The sequence below is a fragment of the Mus caroli genome, unplaced genomic scaffold (assembly GCF_978045245.1).
Source record: "Mus caroli unplaced genomic scaffold, Mus_caroli_1 scaffold_10, whole genome shotgun sequence".
Classification (NCBI taxonomy): Eukaryota; Metazoa; Chordata; class Mammalia; order Rodentia; family Muridae; genus Mus; species Mus caroli.
In genome coordinates, this window is record NW_028227265.1 from 51,992,982 (window position 1) to 52,016,991 (window position 24,010).

The window sequence follows — 24,010 nt, forward strand, 5'->3', positions numbered from 1 at the left end:
TAAATAAATAAATAGATAATAAAAATTTGAACTAGAAGGCTCAATTGTTATATTTTTAACAGAGATCTTGGAGCTGACAACCTGAAAGTAGAAGAGTGATTGCTGCGTGTTACAAAGAGACGGGGCTGAGTAATACATGTGTGCTTCTTGCAATGATCACACAGAAGCTTGTGACGAAGAATATGTGTCAATAAAAAAGAACTCATGCAGGGTAACAGAATGCATCTGGAGATTCTAAAAAGGTAAGTTAGACATTAGAAAAGGGCTTTTGCACACACAACACCTACACAGGTTCAAGCCAGACTCCCAGCACTGAGAAGGGAAGTGCACACAAAGTCCCACCCCTAACCAAGAAGCTATTTGAAATTAATAGCTGCTAGGAAAAGGGAAAGTCAGTTTTCTGCAGTGGAATGTTACAGAGTATGTCAATCATACTCCAGGTCAAGTCCCATGCCCAGGTGTAGTTGGCCAACACAAAATAGATTCCAAGGTGAGAGTTGTTGTTTTGGTTGGTTGGTTTGTTTGCTTGCTTGCTTGTATTTGCTTTGCCCTTTAGATTTTTCATTTGTTCATTTTGAGTTTCATTTCTGGGGTGATGGTGTTTATCCTGAGAGAGAGTGGGAGAAGAAGAAAGGGAGGAGACTAAGGGGAAAGACTTGAGTGGGAGGAATTGGTGGAGAGGGAAGACTATGAACTTCTATTCATATATTGGATAAAAGCCATTTTAATAAAAAGAAAGAAAGAAAAAAGAGAAATCTTTAAATCTTACTTTATTGTCTCTTTGCTTCCTACTCCAGAAAAAGTATAATGAGAATGTTTTCCAACAAATCCTATTCCCAAAAGTTACCAATCATTCTTTAAAAGCCTAATGCAGATGCAAATTGTAGAGGGTGTTGACTTTCCTCTTCCAGATGATAAATATAAATCTAGTGAAAGGATTTATACTCTAGCAAAGCAATGAGGCTGTGTGTCTTTTGGCACTGTTTCTAATTACTCAGTTTTTTTGAGTGTGTGTGAAGCAGGGGGTGTACCTAATGGCTAAGCCTGGCATGCTTAGAACAATATTCCCCACTGGCTGTCTCCAAGGCCACTCACTCTTCCCTTCCCTGACCTCTCAGGACCACCCATATTCTCTCCTTCCTCCACATCTCAGGCACTGCCCCTGCCCTGACTGACTCCTATTGTGGTGTCTCTCTTCATGGGTAAGCTTCTAGCTGTTGCTGCAGTAACTGAACACTTGGCACAGGGCTCATTCTGGTCTCTTTGCCCTTTTCTTTTTCACATTCTGTCTCCAGATGAAATAAATTTGACTCAAGGCTTCAGTTACTAATTACCCTGCTCTCCTATTTCAAGCCTGAAGCCTTTACCTAGACCCAGATCTAAATGGGCATCAGCCCTCTCCACTTGAATGTTTGCAAACGGTTTCAAGATTGAATTGTTCTCTTATATTCCCCTGAGACCTCCAAACATGGCTTCCCTTCAAAGTGACTCTTAGGTACTCATAATCTGTCCTTCTCATCTGCCACTCAGTATAAATCCAGTCCATGGCACTTTTATGCTATTATTGAAGTGAATACAGTAGTTTTAAGAGAGACCAGATCATCTTCAAAGCCAAAGTGTCTTCCTCATTGATAGGAATATCCACATGTAGCTATCAATTCTAGAGGCAAACCTACACATTCTCCCAGTAAAAAAGTGCAGAGTCCAGGGTGACTATGTAGTCTAGGAGCAGAGCATTTACTTAGCCTGCATTAATCTCCACCACCACACATACCCTTCAAAAAAGGGACACTATTGTTCTTTATGGCCCTGTTGTAAAAACTAAAAAATGTGAAGAACTTCAACATCTGGAAAGACTAACTAAGCAGTTATACAGCCATACTACAAAACACTGTTTTGTGCCAGAGTCCAGCTTGGCCATGTGAGGGAGAGTATATACACTGTCCCCATGCCTGGAACAGAACCAGAAGGGCGTGGGCCCCTATGAGTGTTGACAGTTGCTGTGGGCATAAGGCTTGTTTGTATAATAATGTACATATTTTCATGTTCCTCCTTTGGGGACTACTCTCCTTGTTTATGTTAATGACTTCATGATAATAAGCCCATGATAGTCAGTATGAGTCTAGAAGGCAAGGATGTGACTAATGTCTCACCAAAATAGTACAAGTTGAGACCTTCAGGACAGCCCTTAAGGCTGTGGGAAAGAACTCTGAAAACTTGAGTTCAAGAATATAAAATTTCTCATCTATGCAAAATATAAGGATGTAATATGAATTGTATAATAGCTTCACAGATATAAAGGAACAGAGGCAGCTGTACGATGAGCCAGCTTGTCAGAAAGATACTGGGAAGGAGATAAAGAGATTTAGGGAGTGGTGATCTTAGGGCAAGATCCCACTCAGCTAAGTTTATTGTTTGTGCGTAGAAAGACAAGCAGATTCCCGGGTTCCAGGTCAGCCCGAGACAGAGGGAGTTTAGCTCCAGGCCCAGGTTTAGTAGGAATGGTAATTTCAGGACAGGGTCTGACCCAGCTAACTTATTTATTGTCTGTGCTTAACAAAGGCAGGTAGATCTTTAAATTCATTTGGGATGTTAAAAAAAAAAAAGTGCTTGGTTGCTGTCTCTTTCTAAGAATCAAAGGGCAATTTCTAAGAATCTTGAAATGCTAATTCATGGGATAATCAAAAGGGAAACTTGGGTTACGGCTGAATTGATATGTAAATAAAAAACGTGGCTCTTGATCTGCAAGAGATGAACTATCCAGAGAGTTTTTAGAATTGCAAGGATACGCTGTCTTGAGTGGAACATAGAGAACACATTCTGGAAGCTGTCTCAAGGGGAATGTAGGCTGTCATTCTCCCATGATTTGACTTTGAGTCATTTGTTTCACCCCTTCCAAAAACCCCTTCTCCCAGAAACCCCTCTCCAAGCCAAAGCTGGTCCTTGGCAGTTGTGTACCGGGGACATGATATCACAGTGCCAAGATACATAGTTAAGTGGAGATTAAAAGACAACTATACCAAATAAGGTAGTCTAACATCATTTATATCAAATAAACAAATACAAAAAATAGTGTCTGTGTATGTATATTTTTCTGTGTGAATGTGTATAAGTTTCTGGGAGAAGGATTGGAATTAATAACAGTAAGTGGCTAAAGCAACACCTCCCAGAAAGGGTAGTAAAATAGGGGGTGTCATCAAATCATCCTTTCATGCTTTGTACACACCTGTGGTTTTTAGTGAGGTGATATCTTCTACCACAACTACCCCAGAAAACATACAAAGAACATGGAAAATGGTTTTCCTTAGAGGGGTTAGTGAGGGTTTGCAAGCCAGCCTACTAGCATGAACCGTATATTGGCATAGCTTCCTTGGGGAATGCTTGCCATGCATTTGAAGACTGGGACCCCCAACTCATAGTGTTGTTTTGAAATGTTGTAGAGGTTTGTGTGAAGACTTGCTAGAGAAGTGGTCACTGGGAGCAGCCCTTGAGGTGAACAGCCTGGCCCCACTTTCTGTCCCATCTCTGTGTCCTGATCCACCTAACATACCTGATGTCACAGCCACAAACAGTTCCTGTCACTATGCTGTCCCAACCATGATGGACTGGACCCTCAAATCATGAGCCAAAATAAAGCCTTCTACCTGTAAGTCACTTGTCAATATCTGACTGTAGCACTGAGAGAAATAATTACTGTAGATGTCACCAAATAACAACACATAGGTAAAACCCAGAGAACCACTTGGTTTTCTGTTTTTAATAAATAAAGTATGAAAATGGCTCTACTTGCATGTTTTCTCATATAGTCTATTTCCATTTGTAAGCTTCAGGAGCAACGCTGAGTAGCTGACACAAACACCAATTGGCTCTCAAAGTCAAAGACTTTATTATCTAATCTCTTACACAAAGGAGTTTGCAACCTCTACTCTAGAACAGTGTCAAAGACACATTTATTTTAATCTGTGTATATGTGTGTCTGTCTATCTATCTTTGTCTCTCTGTGTGTATCTGTGCGTGTGCGTGTGCGTGTGCATGTGCGTGTGTGTGTGTGTGTGTGTGTTTGAGACACTGAATTTCAGTGTGTAGCCCTAAGCTGGCTAGAGGTAATTCTCCTGCCTCAGCCCCTAGCGCGCAGTGATCATAGGCTTATGCCACTATGCCTGGCTCTAAAAATACAAAGCCTTAAGGCACCTTCAACAAAGACCTCATCACTTAATGCTATCACCATGGAGATTAAGTATCAACATAGATTTTGAAGAGGTACACACTCAAATGACATAACCTTGGACAAACCACTCAACCTCTCTAAGCTTTGGTTTCACCAAAAACAACATGAGGCCATAACAGAATGTGCTATACAGAGATGTTGTGATAGCTGCAGAAGACGACGATTCAGCACTGCACATGCCTGTGCAGTGTTGCTACAGTAATTCATAAAGACTCATTACATTAAGCAAGCATGCAAACATAAAAAGGGCCTCAAAACAAAGTGGGAATCAACTGCAGAAGGAATAGGACCACAACAAATACATTCAGAAAGACTTTAAAGGAAAGTTCAATAAACCCACCTGCAACCAGGGATGTCCAAATTTTTAATGTTTTAATATGATGTTGTCATTACAAATTGGCCACATTTTATATCTATCCTGGTACTCATGAGCCTATGGCCTCACACTAGCAAACAACTAGAGATATTGAATAAAACACACACACATATGTTATATGTTGTTATCTATAATAGCAAAATAACTTAGACTAGACTTCTAAGGTGTAAATAGAAATGTATCTTCTCACAATCCTGGAAGCTGTGCTCTCAAGATTTGTGTGACAGTGTAGTCAAATGCTGATGAGGGCTGTCTCCTTGGCATGCAGATGGTCACCTCTGTGTGTCATTGATGGTAGAGAGACATCTAGATCTCTGCTGTCTCTTAGAATGGGGCTAGTCCTCCATGAGAACCTGACCCTCAAAACTATACTGAGCTCTAATTATCTGGAAAAAGCTTGCTTTCAAGTACATCAGATCAGGTGGTAAGAGATCAACAGATGAATGATAGGGGACACAAAAACTCAAGCCATGACTCCCTGCCCTCTTGCCTCTAAAAACCCATGTCCTTCTCACATTAAAATTTCCTTGTTCCTAACAGGCCCCAAAGTCTTAGCTCATTTAATAAAAAGTTGAAGGTCTAAAGTCACTTAAATATCATGTATCTCAGAGTTAAATGAGACCAAAAGAACAATTGGTCTTGAGGCAAATTCCTGTGCAGCTGGGTCCCTGGAAAGCCAGACTAGCTGCATGCTTCCAAAACACAACAGTGCAAAGGCTCAGAAAGGAGCTCCCATCCAAAAGAGAATACAGATTCCAAGTACAAAAGGTACTGAGGAGAATTCCAAAGGATCTTAAGGCTAAGGCATCTAACTTTGGTTTCATTCTTTGTCTTCCAGGCCTTCTTTCATGGCAACTCGACCTCAACACCTCTGGAAATGATGGGTCCCTGAGGCAGTAGGAGGCATCACAGAGCCCTGCTCAAACCCAGAGGCAATCCCACTCATTAACAAAGAGATGCTCACAGACTTCCTTAGGCCTGTGGTGACAGTGGCGCTCTGACTTGATTAATGGTCTCTGCTTCACCTTAGGGTCCTTCCTCCTTTCTTTGAACAATAGCTCACAGTGGCTGCTGAATAGCTCTACTGTCCTTCAGTGCCACTCTCTGTCCTGGGACTTGTCATGTGTATGTCCACCTTAGTAGTTCTTTGTCCCCTCTGGCTTTTTACAACTCTCTAGCTTTGTTTATGCTTTGGTAGTGAAAACAATCTATAAAATATGAAACTATTTTCCTATATACAAAGACAATATTTTAACAATTGATACATTTCAGAGTGGGGAGGCTGCATGTGCCTCTGTACATGTCACATGAGTAGAGGTCAGAGGACAATTTCTCAGGCACCTTCTGTTTGGTTTGTTTGTTTGTTTGTTTGTTTGTTTGTTTGTTTGTTGAAATGGGATCCCTCACTGCCCTGTAACCACCAATAGGCTAAGTTAGTTGGCAAAAAGCCCCAGAGATTTTCTGATCTCTAACTTCCCAGCCTTGGGACAAATGTCTGTCAACCTATCTGGTGTTTTTCTTTCTTTCCTTTCCTTTTCTTTTCTTTCCTTTTCTTAGTTCTTCTTTTTTAAAAATGTGTTCTCTGGGGCTATAACTCAGATTCGTATCCTTTCAACACATTGCTGACTGTGCCATCTCCCCGGCCCCAAACCAGTAAATTCTTAACACTATCTAATACTGATTTCAAGTGTCCAAAACAAACAAAAAGGATGACCTTTAGAGTTGGTTTTCTTTTTTGTTGTTTTGTTTGTTTGTTTGTTTGTTTGTTTGTTTTCCAAACAAACTCTGTGTAGCCCTGGCTGTCCTGGAACTCACTCTGTAGACCAGGCTGGCCTCGAACTCAGAAATCCACCTGCCTTTGCCTCCCAAGTGCTGGGATCAAAGGCGTGTGCCACTGTGACTGCCCAGCTAGAGATGGTTTTCTAAACCTGGACCTAAACCAAGACAAAGCAAATGTCCTGATCCTGTCCTGACTGTCCTTCTTTAAATCTCTTTAGTGTGGGGTGGGGTGGAAAAGGGACTCCCCTGTCCTGGCTGGCTTGCTGGCGGTCCTGGTTAAAGTCGACCTTCAAGCTGTTTGCTTCCTCGTGTTGTTTGCTTCTCTTGCTGCCTCTTCGCTCTCTCTTCTGGAAACAGAAACAGCTAAAGCCTTGATTATGTTCAAGTTCCAGCTCTTAGAATGGTACCACATAGAGAATGATACCACCCACATTTAGGGTGGGACTTCCTTCTTCATTTGCTTTCTAGAAACACCCTCTAGATATGCCCAGAGGTAGGTCACCATGGTGATCTAGTCAAGTTGACAGTTTCCTACCCACCATGCCCTTCCCACAATGAAGCCAGCTCTCACCCATGAAGTTGCTTCTTGCCACAACAATGAGAAAGATAACTGACCGAGGAATCTGTAGCCAACTCCCAAGTTGTTTGTCAATCGAATTTGCTTTTGAAAACAAAGCACTTCGGGACAATTCTAAACATCTCACCTCAAGGTGAACACTGTGGTAATCATTGCCAGCCTCTTGTTGCCTATACATTTCCCTTCTCCTTTCCTTCCTTTATCATTGCGGTTCTTTGAAATCTTCCTGTTCTCCTTCCTCTGGGAAAAAAGAAAAAAGAAAAGAAAAGGAAAGGAAAGGAAAGGAAAGGAAAGGAAAGGAAAGGAAAGGAAAGGAAAGGAAAGGAAAGGAAAGGAAAGGAAAGGAAAGGAAAGAAAAGAAAAGAAAAGAAAAGAAAAGAAAAGAAAAGAAAAGAAAAGAAAAGAAAAGAAAAGAACAATGCATACTTTATTCCCAGAAAATGCTGAGACTCTGGTGTTTTACTGTGGGCTGAGTTTGACGATCCTGGAAGTTTAGCAACTGTGAGATGGATTTGCAGATCTGAACTATGTAGTAAACGTACGTGAATACGTGCCATAGGAAACGGGAGCGGTTGGTTCCTAAGTACTATCTTGAGTCCATCTTAATCTATGGTTGTTTATCAAATCAATACGATTCTCTGCCAGGCAAAGTCACTAAAAGTGCCAAGACAGAAATGCTCACTGAGCACGCTTGGTGGAGGCAGAAGGAAAGTAAGTTTCCCTGAAGTCTAGAAAACCATCAAGCCTAAATGTTCCTTTCAGGGAAAACAAACAACTTTTGAAAGTCAAGCTTAGAAAACTTGGAAAAAATATCCTAACTGACTCCCCTTAGGTACTACCAGAAACTGAACAGAAAGCACAGAGGCGGAGGCAGAAGATGGTCTTGCTACAGGGAGGGGGAAGCTGAAACAGACGTTAACATAACCAAGAGATTGATTGGAGTTCACTGGAGTCATTGCCCGCAAAGTGAAACAGAGAAAAGAAGCTAAATTCACAGCCACAAAGAGAGTCTACAGGATCTCACCTACAATGAGGCAGGGCTAAGCTTCCTAGCTACAGGTCTGTCTGAAGGCTTCCATAAGCACGTTTATTGGATATGAAGTCTTTCTTAGTTAATTTACTTTATAGATAAACAGAACACACAGCAATATGGGTTTTTATCTCAACATGAAGATTTGTTTCCTCCTGGCAAACCAGGCATAGTATAAATGTGTCGCTTTAACCTTTTCCAGTGCACAGTACATGAGCATTAAGTATGTCCCCATTGTTGTGCAGCTCCCACCACTGAATCCCAGAGCCTCAGTATCACCCAAACTAAACCTCTCAAACACATGAAACAGTAAGCCCCCTTCTCCAAGCCCCAGGAGTCACCAGTTTACCTTCTCTGTGCTTTTGACTATTCTAGGTCCTTTCTATAAATGTGATCACGGCGTTAATTGAAGCAAGAAACAACAACAGAACAGCACAGAAACACATTCGAAATGGACTCACTCAAGCTGAAGTCCATGTCATTAAGAAGAAACTAAGCTGTCATCTGACCTTTGGGGGAATCAGTTAAACATCAAGGGTTTGGAAGATAACTCAGTGGGTGAAGGCGTTTGCACTCAAGCCTCACACCCAACTTCCCAAGGTCATCTTTCCTCATCACACATACACACACTCACACACACATACACACATACACCCATACACACACTCACTCACACACACTCACAAACACACACATACACACACTCAAACACACACACTCACATACAAATAAGCACATTTCCAAAATATGCCAGTTAGCTGGAATTCTTTCTCTCTGAATATTTAACACAAACACTAACCTGAAGTAACTTGATGCTAAACAAGCAGGTACCTTCCTGCTGATCTGTCTCTTGGGCCCAACCTTAGAAAAAACACAGACCACTATCCATTCTGCTTCTGTGTGCTTCAGCCTCGCTCTGTCTACAACACCAACCTTGTTGCCCATTTTATACACATATGCAGGGCTGGAATTGCTAGACCCTTGGTAATTTTAGTCGTAATTATTTGAGGAGCACCACTGGGCTCCCATTGCTGTTGCCTCAGTAGTCGGGCGTTTGCCTCCCTGCCAATCCAGCTTATTTTCTAGTTTCATTTGTGTTTAAATAGTGACTGTCCTAAGGGATATGAAAGAGAAATTTTTAATGCTTAGTCCATACCACAGTGGGATCAGCAAAGGTAGGGAGTCCTGGGGGTGCTGTTACAAAGACCAGCCTGACAGACATGTTCAGTGACACAGATGGTACACTGTCCAAGCGCCTCATCACGGGGTGAGAGGGCCTGAGATCCAGAACATTTCACATACCAAGTTATGAACAGTCTTCTGGAAGAAGGCAGTAACTTTTCTTCCTGGAAAATAATGTCAGCTTGCCAAGCTGTTGCCACAAAAGCTTACCCCTTCAGAGCAGACTGAGACAATTTTTGTGGATCCTTCCTAGAGAAACTCTAGATAAACACTAGATTAGTGGACAGGGTAATGCCTGCTCCTACAGTCCCTGAAGAATATTAAAATCCTTTCCACGGAGGTGTTCTGCTGATGGCTGTGACAGTTTTACAAAATGACCCCTGACAAGTAGGGTCTCTGTGCCCTCCCCCTTTAATCTGGAATCATCGGTGACTGACAGAATTAAGCAGAAGCTCCTCTGTGTCACTATCAGGACCTGGGCCTTAAGTAGGTGGCAGTTTCTATTTCCTTTCTCTTGGGACATTGGTTCTTGGAATCTAGCCACCACACTGTAAGGAAGCTGTTGCTAAAATTCTTTCCCAGGGGCTAGATATAAGTCCTGTCTCTCCCTTCTCCTAGAGGTCCTAGAACAAACTGAGGTCCAATTCCACTATAGATACGGTAGGGAACCAATGAGGTCCTAGGGCATCCGTACAGCCAAGCCTCCTTCCCCAGGAGCCCTGGTGTTTCGCCCTTCTCTCTCCTCCCACTCCCCATCTTACCATGACTTGCACAGTCTGTGATAAAGACACTGCCTTCTGAAGGGTCTCCCCATTGATTGTCAGACAGGATCATTTCTCTGAGCACACCCTAGACCCTTCCACAGACTCCCCAGCCCCCTTTTGCCTTGGGCAAAGGCTTCGTGGTCTTGCAGGGCACACTTGAGCCAAAGACATGCTGTCCACCTGGGTTCCATAACTTCCTCTATGGTGAGGAGTACTAACAAGCTAAGCAAAGTTGACATAGCCCATATTTCCTGGCTTTCCCTGCTGATCAAACTCTCCCGTACTCACGGCTCAAGTGCCTCGAGTTTCTTCCTAAAACCCGACACAACCTTGAGTCTGGTCTGTTGTTCTCTACTTTCAATCCTACCCATCCTAGACTAACCAACTTCTCAGGAAGGAAATAGTTAAAGATCCCTGCCCTTCAGGGCCTGGCGGGGGCAGCAGCTTTGCAGCTTGGTGGCTGCTCCCTGGAGGGCAGGCAGGATAGCGCTCCTGCAGTTCGGTCCCAGAGTAGAGGGGAAGGTCTGGGAGCCTGTGGAGTCTAAGGAAGATCGCGGGAGGCGTGTTCCTCTGGAGTTTGCTTTTCCTTGGGAGCCTCGCGCGCACACCCATCCCCTCTAGTCTGGCAACTGTGTCTAGGAGGTGGGGAGCCTCTCTCTGATCCACCGGACCATCGCCGGAGCTTGCAGGCTGAGCAAGATCTCCCCCTAGAGAAGTCTGGCTGTCCGGGGAAGTTTCCCCGAGCTGAGACTGTGCTGCAGCTCTGGTCACCCGCCACCCTGCGCGCCACCCTCGGTCTCCAGCTCAGGCTCCGGCTGGCCCGTGCGCAGACCTGGAGCTGTCTGCCTCCGAGGAGCTCTAAGGTCGGTGCAAGTCTTTCTTGTTGGGAACCAGGGCTGGGACTAGGGATAGGGTCGCCGCCGGGGCAATCTGCTGGGAGGAGCAGGGGTGTCGCGCAGCTCCGAGGAAACGCAACAGCCAGGCCTGGCTCTTACCTCCCGGGACGCCCAGTGTGGGGCGCTTTCCTGGGAGACGAGCACTGGGGGGAGGGGGGACATCAGACAAGACCATTGAGCTTTGTCTCGGATTTTGAGGAAAAGGGAGCCGGGAGTGGGAGGATCTTTTTCTCCACTAGAGCTTTCAGGCGCATCAACGCCCAGGGCGCTTGCTCCAAAGCCTCCTGGTGAAGTTGGTCTCTTCTCATCCTGCACCCTGAGTGCCAAGGACACTTACTGTGAAGAACCAACCTCTGTGGAGCCCTCCTCACACCACGATGGCAGCTGGGGTTGGAAATCTGCCTGCTGGTGGAGGTCTGGGCGATTTGCTCAGTGCTGTCCTGTCCTTTAAAGGGCAGTTGTTGTCTTTCATGTGCAGAACCCTGGAACTGTTTGTAGATAAGCCACCTCTGATTACACCACCCTAGTGGCCTCACCCCAGCAGACCTGGGGCGAAGGCATATGAAAGTCAGAGGATGTGCCCAAGAGGAGTGGATAATTTGTCTTCCCCAGAGAACAAAACCAGAGAACTTGAAAAAAAAAAGTTATTAGTTTAATTTTTTTTCTACTTGTAGTTGTTTCTGGTTCCCACACAGCCACCACCAACTCATCTGTTTTTAAAGATTGGCTAACTATGAAACACCTTGGCAACCATACCATGTAAATTACCTGCCCTAAGTATGTGCAGTTTGGGCGACGTTGGATTTTCCAAATTACTAATGGCAAGTGGACATTTCTTCTGAGAATCTGATGTATTAACTAGGGAAAGCACTAAGGGGTCAGCTTTTGTATGCCACCAAACTCTAGACCCACAAAAGGAACGATGCTGACTCCATAGACATGTCCTTCTGGTCTGAATGTGACTTGCTTCTCTGCAGATCTGGCTCTAGAGCCAGATGCCTGGCAAAGCTTGACTGAAATATAACAAAATGAGCTACAGATCCGTCCTTGGGAAAGCATGGATTCGAAAGAGGTTTCTTTTATTTGGTTTTGTGTTTTTTCACTCTGTAACAATATGGCATCCACATGTTTTTGACAGATGTCCCTTAGATGTGGTGAGCTGACAGAGGTGTCAAGAGAAATGAGTTCTTGGTAGTGTCTTTGTTGGAGGGAAGCAAGGAAGGAAGGAAGGAAAGAAGGAAGAAAGAAAGGGAGGGAGGGAGGGAGGGAGGAAGGAAGGAAGGAAGGAAGGAAGGAAGGAAGGAAGGAAGGAAGGAGAGAAGGAAGTAGAGAAGGAAGGGAGGAAGGAAGGGAGGAAGGAAGGAAGGAAGGAAGGAAGGAAGGAAGGAAGGAAGGAAGGGAGGGAGGGAGGGAGGGAGGGAGGGAGGGAGGGAGGAAGGGAGGAAGGGAGGAAGGGAGGAAGGGAGGAAGGGAGGAAGGGAGGAAGGGAGGAAGGGAGGAAGGGAGGAAGGGAGGAAGGGAGGAAGGGAGGAAGGGAGGAAGGGAGGAAGGGAGGAAGGGAGGAAGGGAGGAAGGGAGGAAGGGAGGAAGGGAGGAGGTTTTAATGGCAGCTGGCTCACACCCTGATAGGAAGCCATGGCTGTAGCTTTCTCAGTACCTGTGGCAATGAGGACCACCGAGCTCTACGTGAGTTGTGCAGTGCCTGTGACACCCAAGTGGCTCATGAACTTGATTCTAATAGACCATGAAGCCATCTTGTTTATGGGAAAGACCTCTGTCTCTCATTTTTAAGATAACTATTACTAAATATTCCATTCCCATTGGGAAACCAGGAACCATAACTCATAAAGCAATCAAGAAATTGAAAGACTTGTGCCTCCCCTCACTATCCTGAGAGGGAGGCAATGTACTTGGCATTCTGGTCTCCATGTGGGAAAGGGAATGATGATATTTGTAGACCTACCAATAATTCAGCCAGTTATTCCTGACTATTAGAGACAGGAGAGAAAATCTGTAACCACTTACAATTAAGGGTGAGCAGAAGTGACAGAGGTAAATGGCAGGCCCATCACTTTGAAATCACAGCAGCGGGTGAACACCTATAGCCCAGCTATGAGACAGGATGACATCCAGCAGCCTCTTGGCTGTGAAAACACAGTCACTTCACTCATTCAAGACTCCTCATGTGTTATAGATGTTGTGCTGTCTGTATAAATTGTGATGCCCAAGTCAAGAACCAGTTGGTGCCTGTGAGATGCAATGTATATTGCTGTTTGGCAAGGCAAAAGCATGTGGGACTGACAGCAGGTGTTCCCCTATACTTCTTATAGCATGTCAACATCTCTTATTTGGTCCACCTATATTAAACCTAGACTTAATAATGTCCCATGACAACTGTCAACAATCCCTAAATGTGGTCACCCTTGAGCAGACTCAAAAAGATTGAGTCTTAAAATTTAGGATTAGGTGTATACGCCATAGATACACAGACCACTGCCCATAAATGAAGTTACGGTCCTCATTTACAGATTAATGAAAGAAAAGTACAAAATACCCAAGGGGGAGGAGCAATTTACTTTTGATTGCTATTTTCTCAGCACCAGCCTTCCTTCTGTTTTCTAAGTGTCTTAAAGTATAAGAGGAGAAATCTAGATTTACTGAGCACCAGGGACCACCCACCCTTTGAAGGTGATATAAGAATGCCAAGTACTCTTTGATAATACCTGAACACTCCTTCCAGTGTTCTGCTGCGTCATCTAAATTCTGGAGACATCTTAAGTATGTTGTTGATGCAAATAAAGCATGGAAATAAGAGAGACAGGGTGGCCTGGTGGTTAAAGCTCAGGTGTGGAATCAGATCAGGCTGCCTCAGGGTTGTAGGCTCGTCACCACCTTTGACCTTCCTCTCAGCTTCCCTGTCCTCCTGGAGAACCTGTGGATGACTTGAGTGTATCATTACACTAGACAGCAGCAGCACGTGATGTGTTCGGCACAGTGCCTGTCCTGTCCTAGCTAGATAGGATGCTTGCATGATACTAAGAAACCAGATAGCCCATGGCAAACCAAATGGTGTGGCGGCCTGGGATAACCTGTCACTCACAGGACACCATTGACAAGTATCATGGTGGTTTCTGATGGGTAGAAGTGGAGGCTTAAAAATATGTGGGTTTTGCAGGGTTTCAAGCGTTTCAAACTAAACCTCTTGTCTCCATCAGCGATCTTTTCTTTCTCTCTATGGTGCTGGAGATGGAACCAGTGTGAGTGCACAAAGCAGAGCAAAGCAAGCGCTGCACCTGCAGCCTCTCTGTTACTTCACATTCAGTTAGAACTTGGAGCATTAGGTGTAGTTACCGAGCTAAGCAGACATTTGGCTTTAAATGAACACTTTAACGCTTTAGACAACGCTGCTGCCCGTTCCTGCCATGTGCAACCCCTCACTCACTCGGGCATGCTCAAGTTTTTAGTCAGAGAATTAGATTCTTGTATTTTGTGCCTCAGTCTGAAGCAATGTTTTCTCTTTTACCACGGAATTTTCTGTGTCATGTCTGGAAGATTTGGGCTATCATTAGCCTGAATAAAATGGAAAAAACACCGCTATTTTTAAGGAATGCTGAAATATCTTTATCCATATTGTGGTCTATACAGATATAGCTGTGGATACAGCCAGGGCTGGGGAGATTTCTTGCTATAATAGAGTTTTGGTCTTTCCTATTTTGATCTGATTGACCTATATTTTCATTAAATCAATAAACATTCATTAACCACCATCTTTTGGGGACAGCTAGATTTTGTAACAAAAAAATAATTTTTCCTATTTTTTTTTCTTCCAGGTGAAAAAAAGAAAGGCGTGAGACCAACATAAGAAGACGTTTCTTAAAATCCAGGTTAAGATGGGCATCTTTTGTCTTGCGGCATACTTTTGGCTGACCATGGTGGGAGGCGTAATCGCTGACAATCCGGAGCGATACAGCGCTAATCTAAGCAGCCACATGGAAGACTTCACCCCTTTTCCGGGGACGGAGATCAACTTTCTGGGCACCACCCATCGACCCCCTAATTTGGCCCTGCCTAGCAATGGCTCAATGCACGGCTATTGCCCACAGCAGACTAAAATCACGACAGCTTTCAAGTATATTAACACTGTGATATCCTGCACCATTTTCATCGTGGGAATGGTGGGGAACGCAACTCTACTACGAATCATTTACCAAAACAAGTGTATGAGGAACGGCCCCAATGCGCTCATAGCCAGCCTGGCCCTTGGAGACCTTATCTACGTGGTCATTGACCTCCCCATCAATGTGTTTAAGGTAGGAAAGTCCTGAGGGCTCTGCTGACGCTCGCTCTGCTGTGCGCTTGCCTAGGAGGTTTACTTCTGCTTTCAGCTCACTGACGCGTTTTGGTTTGGTTTGTTTTAAGAGTTTTACTGCTGTGTATTAGACTTTTCCCAATTTAGCTGCTAATGAAACAGTATTAGCAGGATGACCCTTAAGATGCCCCTACTTCCCAAAGTAGGTTCCCAGGACAGCGCTCAGCTTCCTGCCTCCATGGGGAGTCTTGGGGCAATTGGTGACTGGAGATTGTTTGAGATACAGTTTTTAGGGTCAGCTGTGCCAAGCTCCCAAAGAACGTAAGGTAAATCCACATGCAATATCAGTTATCTTTCCATGAGATGCTGTTCAAAGTAGATAGCCACAGCAGAACTCACAGCTTCTATTTCAGTCTGAGTCTCCGGGTGCATAATTGACACGCAAAGGCTTGCTGGCTCCCCTCAGTATCAGTGACTTGGAGATAATGAAACCCATCGATAGCAGGCCAGGACCGAAATACTGACTAAAACCATTCCAAATAGACCTGATAACCCCTTCTCTCTTTGAGCTGTAATATGTGCCCAGCCCTGAGCTAAGCCATGGGGCCCTAAAGACAAAGAAGAAAAGTCGGTGTTTTCATGGGAAAAGACAAGTGTCGAAACATGGCCGGAATTGCCTTGCCTCAGAGACTCTTTAACCAAAATAAACTAAATCTAGTGGAAACAGAATAGTCCATATTTGCTGTAGTCATTGTGAAAGGAAAGATTCCTGAGAGAAATTTAAGTACAGTAAGAGTCGAACAAAATTGGCTTATGTGTGCCACATTTTAAGAAATGTCTTCACCCTAAACCGGAAATTGCTTTTCTCAGGCTTTCTTCTCCCCTCCTCCTTCTCCTCTCCCCTCCCCCTGTCCCTCCTCTCTTTTTTCCCTCTCTCTCTCCCCCTCCTCCTCCCCCTTCTCCTCTCCCCCTCTTTCTCCTCCCCTGTTCCCTCTCTCCTCCTTCTCCTCCCCCTCTTCCTCCCCCTTATCCTCTCCCCCTCTCTCTCCTCTACCTTTTCTCTCTCCCTCATTTTTCTCCTCTTTCTCTCTTTCCTTTTCTTCCCCCACCTACTCTAGTTTGAACTCAGGCTCCTCTCCTTCCTTCTCCCCATCTTCTTCTTTCTTTTCTCCTCTTCTTTCTCTTCCTCTCTCTTTCTTTCCTCCTCCCTTGCCACAGGAACAAATTATTCTAGGTCAGTGGTTCTCAATCTATGGGCCTTGGTGTCTCATAACATATATCCTGAATATCAGATATTTACATTACAATTCATAGCAGTAGCAAAACTACACCTATGAAGTAACCACAAAATAATTTTATGGTTGGGGATCACCACAATGTGGGAAACTGTATTAAAGGGTCGCAGTATCAGAAAGGCTGAGAACCTCTGTTGTAAGTAACACAATTCTGAAATATTACTTTAAACTACTTTCGCCAGTTTAATTATGAGGTGCAGAGCAGCCTGGCATAGCTTCCCCTGTTTCTAGCAGACATACTTCAATCATGGTAAAATCACATGAAGTTACCACAGGCGCCGGCGTCCTAGCACTAGAGATGAACGCAATGGGTTTCGTTGTTTTGTTTTTGAGACTGAGTCTCTCTGGGTAACTCTGGTTCCCCAGGAGCTCCCTGTGTAGACCAGGCTGGCCTTGAACCCACAGAAATCCTCCTGTCTCTGCCTCCTTAGTGTTGGGATTAAAGGCATGCATCACTACACATGGCTGATAATTTTTTGAATGTTAAAAATCTTTCAAAATCATACCATGTACTTTTTTGGAAAGCTAGAGAAAGATGAGGAATAATCAAAAGATGAGATAGTATGTCTTTCTTTGGAATAAGTATGAATGCACAGGATTTCAGTTTGAACATAAAAACAGAATTTTGGAACCAAACTGTGAAGCAGAATTGAAAATGCATGATTAATTTAAAATGTTTAGCATACTCTATAAAATTCACCCTTTTTCTCTTAAAAAGCCCTTAATTTTTCATTTATGAGTTGTCATGAGTGCTTAACACTTCATTTTCTCATGGTTTCCTTCTTTAATGAGAGAGTTTAAAAGATTTTTATGGCTTTTGGTCAAACAAAATTTGACTCTTTAGTTTCAATTGACTATTATTATTAATTCTTGATTATCCATGCTTAGGCACTGGTTAACTAGCTCATCTTAATTCAAAAGAATAACTGACCATCTCTGAACAAACTTCCTGCTTCTGCTCCAACTGAAGCATGCTATGTACACTCAACCCTGTGCAAAGCAGTTTCTTGTCAAACCAATAGTGCAGCTGAGTGAGGGAGTTGAGGGTGGGGGATGGGGTGGGGAGTTGGGGGCAGGGTGGGGGCTGGCTGTCTTTGCGTCACTCCTGCCAGTCACCACTCTGGGTTTCATTTCTACTCCATGGTTGAGTCACGTTAGCTGAGAGACTTCTGAGTACTGTAGAAATCCAAATATAATTTATATTTCATTCACATAGCAATAGGTAGACATTCATACATGGTGATCCAACTCATTCGTTCTTCACTTTCGAGACTCTCATGATTGACAAGCTTGTTATAGTTTGAAGTAATGTGGACATTTGACCATGGGACTTTCATATCACGTGACCACGGTTGTTCAATTCCTGTTATTTAAATGTCGTGAGTCGCTGGACTAATCTGAGTTTTAGAAATTAAACCTTTTAAACTATTTATTTAAATTTCAGTAAGTGTCTCAGTCCTCTTCAGAGGAGAGCAAGCAGCACTGTTCTGAGCTCAGAGGCCACAGCAGAGAAGAGTGATGTCCCTGTTTGCCTGCCACACTCTCTTTAGGTCAGAATACATGACCTCTGGCTGTTCCTCTGAAATTCTACCCAGGCTAGTCAGGAGAAACACTGCCAGACAGTGTGAGGCTGGGCCCCTGCTGCTCTTCCCCAAGCTACCTCCTGCCAGAAGATCTCAAGGCATTCAGATTTTCTCCCATATTGAACCTGGATGCCTCTAGCCACATCCAGTTCACTAGGTCAGCACTGTGTGTTTCTCTTCATCGCTGTATTTAGGTAGCCAAGAAAATAGCATACAGGTTTCACTGAGGTTGGATCCCTGCACTCTTCCTCATCCTCACGACTAGAAGAATGAGGTTGAGAGAAGAATCCTGACAGATCTGCCAGGATCTTTAAATAGATGAGTTTTTCAGGGCTGGGGATATGGCTCTGTTTATGACCTGTGTTTAAATCCCCAGCACCTGAGCAAAAAGCCAGGCCTGGCAGCATATGTCTGCTCTGTGAAGTGAGATGAGTAGACCCTGGGCACTCAATAGTCAGTCAGGCGACCCCCCCACACACACACACACAAAACATAAAGTTCAGTGAAAGATCCTGTGTCCAAAAAGAGTTAGAGATTCAATTGAGGAAGACAACCTAATACCAACCTTTGATCTTCCCTTGTACCTGTTATGGGCAAGCTTACCTACACACACACTTACATACATGTATATATTACACACACACACTCACACATATGCACACACTTACACACACAGTCACACACACATATTCTGTTTAGCAGTCATAGCAGATATATTTTTTAACCCACCACCCATGTTTCATTAAACAAACAGATTTTAAGTTGTAGGATTCTTTAAATGTTTTCTGTTACTTAAAAGTTAGCCAAATGCTCTTAGAACTTCAGTTTCACTACATATGTTTAAGGTAGGGATCACACACGTATGGGGTAATCAGTGTATGTCTTCATTCAGGAAACACATGCTTCAAACCCATGTACCCCAAAGTCTGCTGCACCTGGCCTAATGTCCAGTCAAGGCCCAGCTGCCTCAGACACTCCACACATATGTGTGGGACTCAGTAACCGTCCTCCAGGGAAGGAAGCACTATGTAAATACTCCTTTGACCCATACATTATATGTTTTGTTCTTATGACTTTCAATCCAGCATCCTCTGCACCAGAAAGTTTCTTCTGCAGAAAGCTGGTATTGCTTAGATCACAACTTGCCTTGAGGCACCAACCCTTAATTGGAGGCTACTGCTTGAATTAAGACTGTGTACTTCTTGGGCTGGGAAGGTGGGTCAGTGGTTATAGCACTTAAGGGGACCTGGTTTTGTTCCAGAGCACTCACAACCTGGAACTCCACCCAGGGATGCAGCACCTGCTTCTGGTCTCTGCCAGTTCCTGCATGCATACAGTGTTCCTAAATTCATTCAAGTGCACAAACACATATATGTAAAAATATTTTGTTTCCTTCAAAATATACCTGAAACACTGCCCTTAGTGGCACTTGACTACTGTTTGGCTTTACTTGGTACTGAGAATAAATGGGTTGTAAATAGGTTGGTTACCTTCAGTTGATTCTTACTCAAATGGAGATCATAGATTTTCTGTGAGGAATTCATCTGTGAAATAGGCCCTATATCTACAAATATTGTCTGAACACATTATCTGGAACTCTGTCCTACCTCAGTTACTGACAACCAAGTCCGTTATGTACTCAGTCCTGCGTTGTTTTGGATCAGAGTCCAGATCTGTAGCAGTAGGCAGTATGAAAAGTGTAATGATGTAGGCTGAGCTATGGAAGCCACAGCAGAGTCAGCTGTAGCAGTGTAACGAAGAAAGAGAAGCTACAGTGCTTGCTATCCTGTTTGTTACTGTTGTGCCTCTCCTGTATCACTTAGGAAGGGACTATACAGGAGTGTCCCAGCAAGCAGCTGCTGGAAACCAGTGCCATATTGCTGAGCTGTCCCCATCTGCACTGGCCATGCACGTGGTCATGAAAGAGGCCACTGCACCCTGAAATTTTAAAAGCTTCTTAACTGTTCTCACTCTCTTCAGAGTTCCTCCCACATCTCCTTAGCCTTGTTCTACCACCACTTCTTCCAGCGAGCCAGTGAGTTCACACTTGTGCGACTGAGCTGTGCTCAGCCTTCAAGCCCCACCTACGCTGACTCCACACATTCCCTGCTTATTAACATGCACGCACAGAGAGAGAGAGAGAGAGAGAGAGAGAAATTATAAAGGACATCCAACCTCAACCTCAGTGAGCTTGGATATATCATATATAATATATCATAATATATGATATATGTAATATATACACACATATGATATATATATGTATATATATGTGTGTGTATATATATATATATATATATATATATACACACACACACATATCAGTGAACCTGACCCCAAATAGGTTCTGTCAAGACATTTAAAGACCTTAAATGAAAAGCTGAGTTTGGTCTGGAGTGGCTATGTAGCATTAGGAAGAAATAAATCAAAGACGAAAGAGAAATGGCTCCAGACGTTGCTTGCAGGCACACACTCACCCATGAGTGACAAGAGAAAAATCACAAAATCTAACGAGACAGAATGAGAAGCAGATGGAACACAGAAAGCAGGCGAACGCCAGGCGCCTTCTGGGTTTTCAGACACACGAGGGCCTTGCAAGTGGCAGTGCTGAGGGACAGCCATGACAAACTTCATCAAAGAACAACTCTAATTTTTTGTTGCTCAAAAATCAGATATCATAATTGAAGAGCAGACTAATAAGAATTGGGAGGGAGGGAGGGAGGGAGGGAGGGAGGGAGGGAGGGAGGGAGGGAGGGAGGGAGGGAGCCTGCTTTTCTGTATGCCCAGGCTTACAGCTAGATTGATTCAGCAGAAAAATGCATTGCCTAATATCTCAAATTCAGGAAATAAAATGTGTTCAAGGACGTTAACAGTGCTCACAAAGTATTTGCATCTTAAGATGGCAACACAGTACAAGATCATCTCTGTGTCTGAGAAGCAAAACTAATCAATCCCCAGTTAGCATATTGGTTAGAAACACGGAGTGTAATGATTTTTACTCTTTACTTATGAGATTATACTTACATCAGGTAGTATAGCCTGTCAGGATATAAGTTATGATTTGCAATAAAGTAGAAACCTCAAAAGTGAGGTTTGTGGGTGGGCTAAAGCTTGGCAGCGTGTCGTTTCTGGATAATAATACATCCAGATGTTCCCATAAGCCACTGCGTCTTGCCTTCTAAGCAGAAAACATATGTATGAGAGGATCTGAGTAAAATGGATGAGAGTTACGGTCCAGAAGAGGAGTCAGCACTGAGCTTGGTGGCACAGGTTCTCTGGTCGCAACAAGCCAAAACTGGGTGTGCTCTTCAGACAGTAGATAAAGAACCACCCACCCTCCCCCACTTAGCACATAGCAAGAAGTAGATGTGTGAGACTCTTGGGAACAGAATACAGTAACTCTGGTGAGTACTGATTCTGTGGTATGAGTACTGAGGTGAACCAGCCCTTACGGAGAGCCACAGCCAGTGGTGAGCAAATACGGTTTCCGTTGGAAATATCAAGAAAGCCTGCGATGGGAAGCCCAGCTCCCAGGTGTCTCTGGAGAGGTCAGACGGCGTGAGCAGGGTGGGAATGAGATGCTCTTACCCAATGCCAGCAACTAAACTCTCCAGATTTCCCCATCCCTGGCATCTTGTACTCTGGAATCCATGCACTTCACAGAACAGTCAGTCACTAAGACAGTTTGGGTCATGGCAGAAATAAGTTGTCATGGCTTATACATCAGCTGCCTCGTAGGTGTTCAATAATGCTTGTTCTGAACTGATGTGAGCCTTGGCTGCTGAAATTAGCTTCTAATCAGATTTCCCTGAGACCTTTAGATGATGGTGGTGATATTGAAAAGATGAGGAGAAGGAGGAGGAGGAAGAGGAAGAGATGATGATGACAGTGGTGCTGATGATGACAATGAGATTTAACAAAAGGATTCTTCATTTATAGACTAGGTACCTGTGGTCTACACATCCTATTTTCCAAGTTAAATTCCCTATGTGGTGATCATGTTGTTTCCCTTTCACTGCATCTTCAGGCAAATAGAAGCAGATATTTCCATTCATGTCAGTTGTAGTGTTATAAACCATGAAATTAGCTGCAGAAGCTGTCCCTCAATGTTTATAGAGAAAAACATTTCCTTCGGTCATGATCTCTGTCACTTGCTGGTGTACAGTATCCTAGCCATGCCTGTCTCCTGTCCAGCATCTCTCTCTCCAGGCTTCTATATACTTCAAATACCTGAGCTACCCAAGATCTCAAGGTGGTCACTCCATTTCAAATAATGTTCCTGTGTGCCTCCTCTGAGCTTATTACACTTTGTGTTCCAGAACCCAGCTTAAGCATCCCCTTGTCAACTGCTGTTCATCACCCAGACTGGGTTTCCTGACCTCCACATGCTCCCATAGCATCCTCCACTCACCCTGTGGGAACACCTAACATGTGCCCCATCATGCTTGCCAAGGTATTTGCTTGCCTGTGAGTTCCTCCAGGCAAGCTGCCCTTGTTCCCAAGCATCATTGCCCTCCTACACCTTGCTGAAAATAATTGATGAATATATATATATGTATATATATGTGTGTGTGTGTGTGTGTGTGTGTATATATATATATATATATATAGAGAGAGAGAGAGAGAGAGAGAGAGAGAGAGAGATTCCCAGACCCAAAAGCAGACTTGCCAACTAAATTTCTTGACTTTCTAACTCTTTTCCCCACCCCTGCAAATTAGTATAACTTAGGGTTCATGAATGTGAGAAAACCTTGTGAGAAGCAGGACAGAACACTGCGACAAGACAGACCACATCCCTTTGTTTCTGGAGGCCAAGAATTCTTTTCCTATGGCTCAAGAATTATGCTATATAATTTCCTCTCTTTTTGGGGTTTTATATATATAATCAGTCCAAGGGTCTCTCCAAAATTACTGTGCAATAAACATATTTAAACTTATATTTAATTCACATGACAAGACATTTCATTTGCTCTTTGGAGAATAGAGAATGAGTTACATTTCTGGCATTGTGAAGACATGCACATTGCAAAACTCCATCTAAGTGGCTTCTATAAGAATAAATGTACATATGAGACGACAGAGTGATAATTTATTAGCCAATTTCTGCTCGTTGTGAGGAAGTTGCTGTCTGGACAGACTTCAGAACCCTGCCCGGTTCTGCCTCCCCTCTGACTGTTCATTTCCTGTGTCTGGGAACCTCATTGCTTTCTCTCATGGTCACGTTACGTAATTATTCTCATGTGGGTCTGCTCTGCTAACCCTTGGCATTTGCCTCACAGCACAGCTTTCCCATTTCAGCTATGGGGGATGGAAGCCATCCGTAACTGCAGAACTATTCCCCTGGCCAAGGAGGGGAAGATGTTTCCCATTACTGTTGGGAGATGCTGAGAGGTAAATGGAGTCCTGGCTTACGAAACTCCTCCATCAAAGAGTTCACCTCATTACCAGAGTTAGCTTTATTCCATACTGAACATAAAATACACATGTGGGACCAGTCTAGAAAATAATTTTCACATAATGTATCATTTGTAGTGTGCATATGGGAAGATTGTGAGGGGAGGGGTGTGTGTGTGTATGTGGTATGGTGTGTGCTCTGCCTTGATTCCATTGTTCTCAGTACATGTGGTTTGTGAGGGAGGTTTCTGTGTATATGTGGGGGGAAGTGGGGAGTAGCGTGTGTGTGTGTGTGTGTGTGTGTGTGTGTGTGTGTGTGTGTCTGTGTGTGTGTGTGATGTGGGATGGGAGGTGGGGAGGGAGTGGTGTATGCGGAGGTGCCTATGTGTGGTATGTGTATGTGGGGGAGGAGTGTGTGTGTGTGTGTGTGTGTGTGTGTGCTCTGCCTTGATTCCAGCATTCTCAGTAAAGCCTATACAGCCTGGCTTTCTCACTCCGATGCAGTTTTGTAGTGCACACTTAGGTGCTGCTTAGACTGGTGCACTTAGAATGAACTGCGCACAGAAAGAAGATGGAGAAACTGAGTGTGTGAGCTCT

General features: G+C 43.9%; 1 protein-coding gene across 2 annotated transcripts in view; it reads left to right on the top strand.

Annotated features, from left to right (window-relative positions):
* Window positions 1-10,429: 10,429 nt before the first annotated feature.
* The window catches only part of Ednra (endothelin receptor type A), a 62,682-nt gene continuing 49,101 nt past the window's right edge, over window positions 10,430-24,010 (top strand). For both annotated transcript variants that reach the window (XM_029480906.2, XM_021170016.3), the window contains exons 1-2: window positions 10,430-10,799; window positions 14,663-15,142. In XM_029480906.2, the coding sequence (XP_029336766.1) occupies window positions 14,723-15,142 (420 nt within the window). In that variant the 5' untranslated portion in view covers window positions 10,430-10,799; window positions 14,663-14,722. The remainder of the gene's footprint in view (window positions 10,800-14,662; window positions 15,143-24,010) is intronic.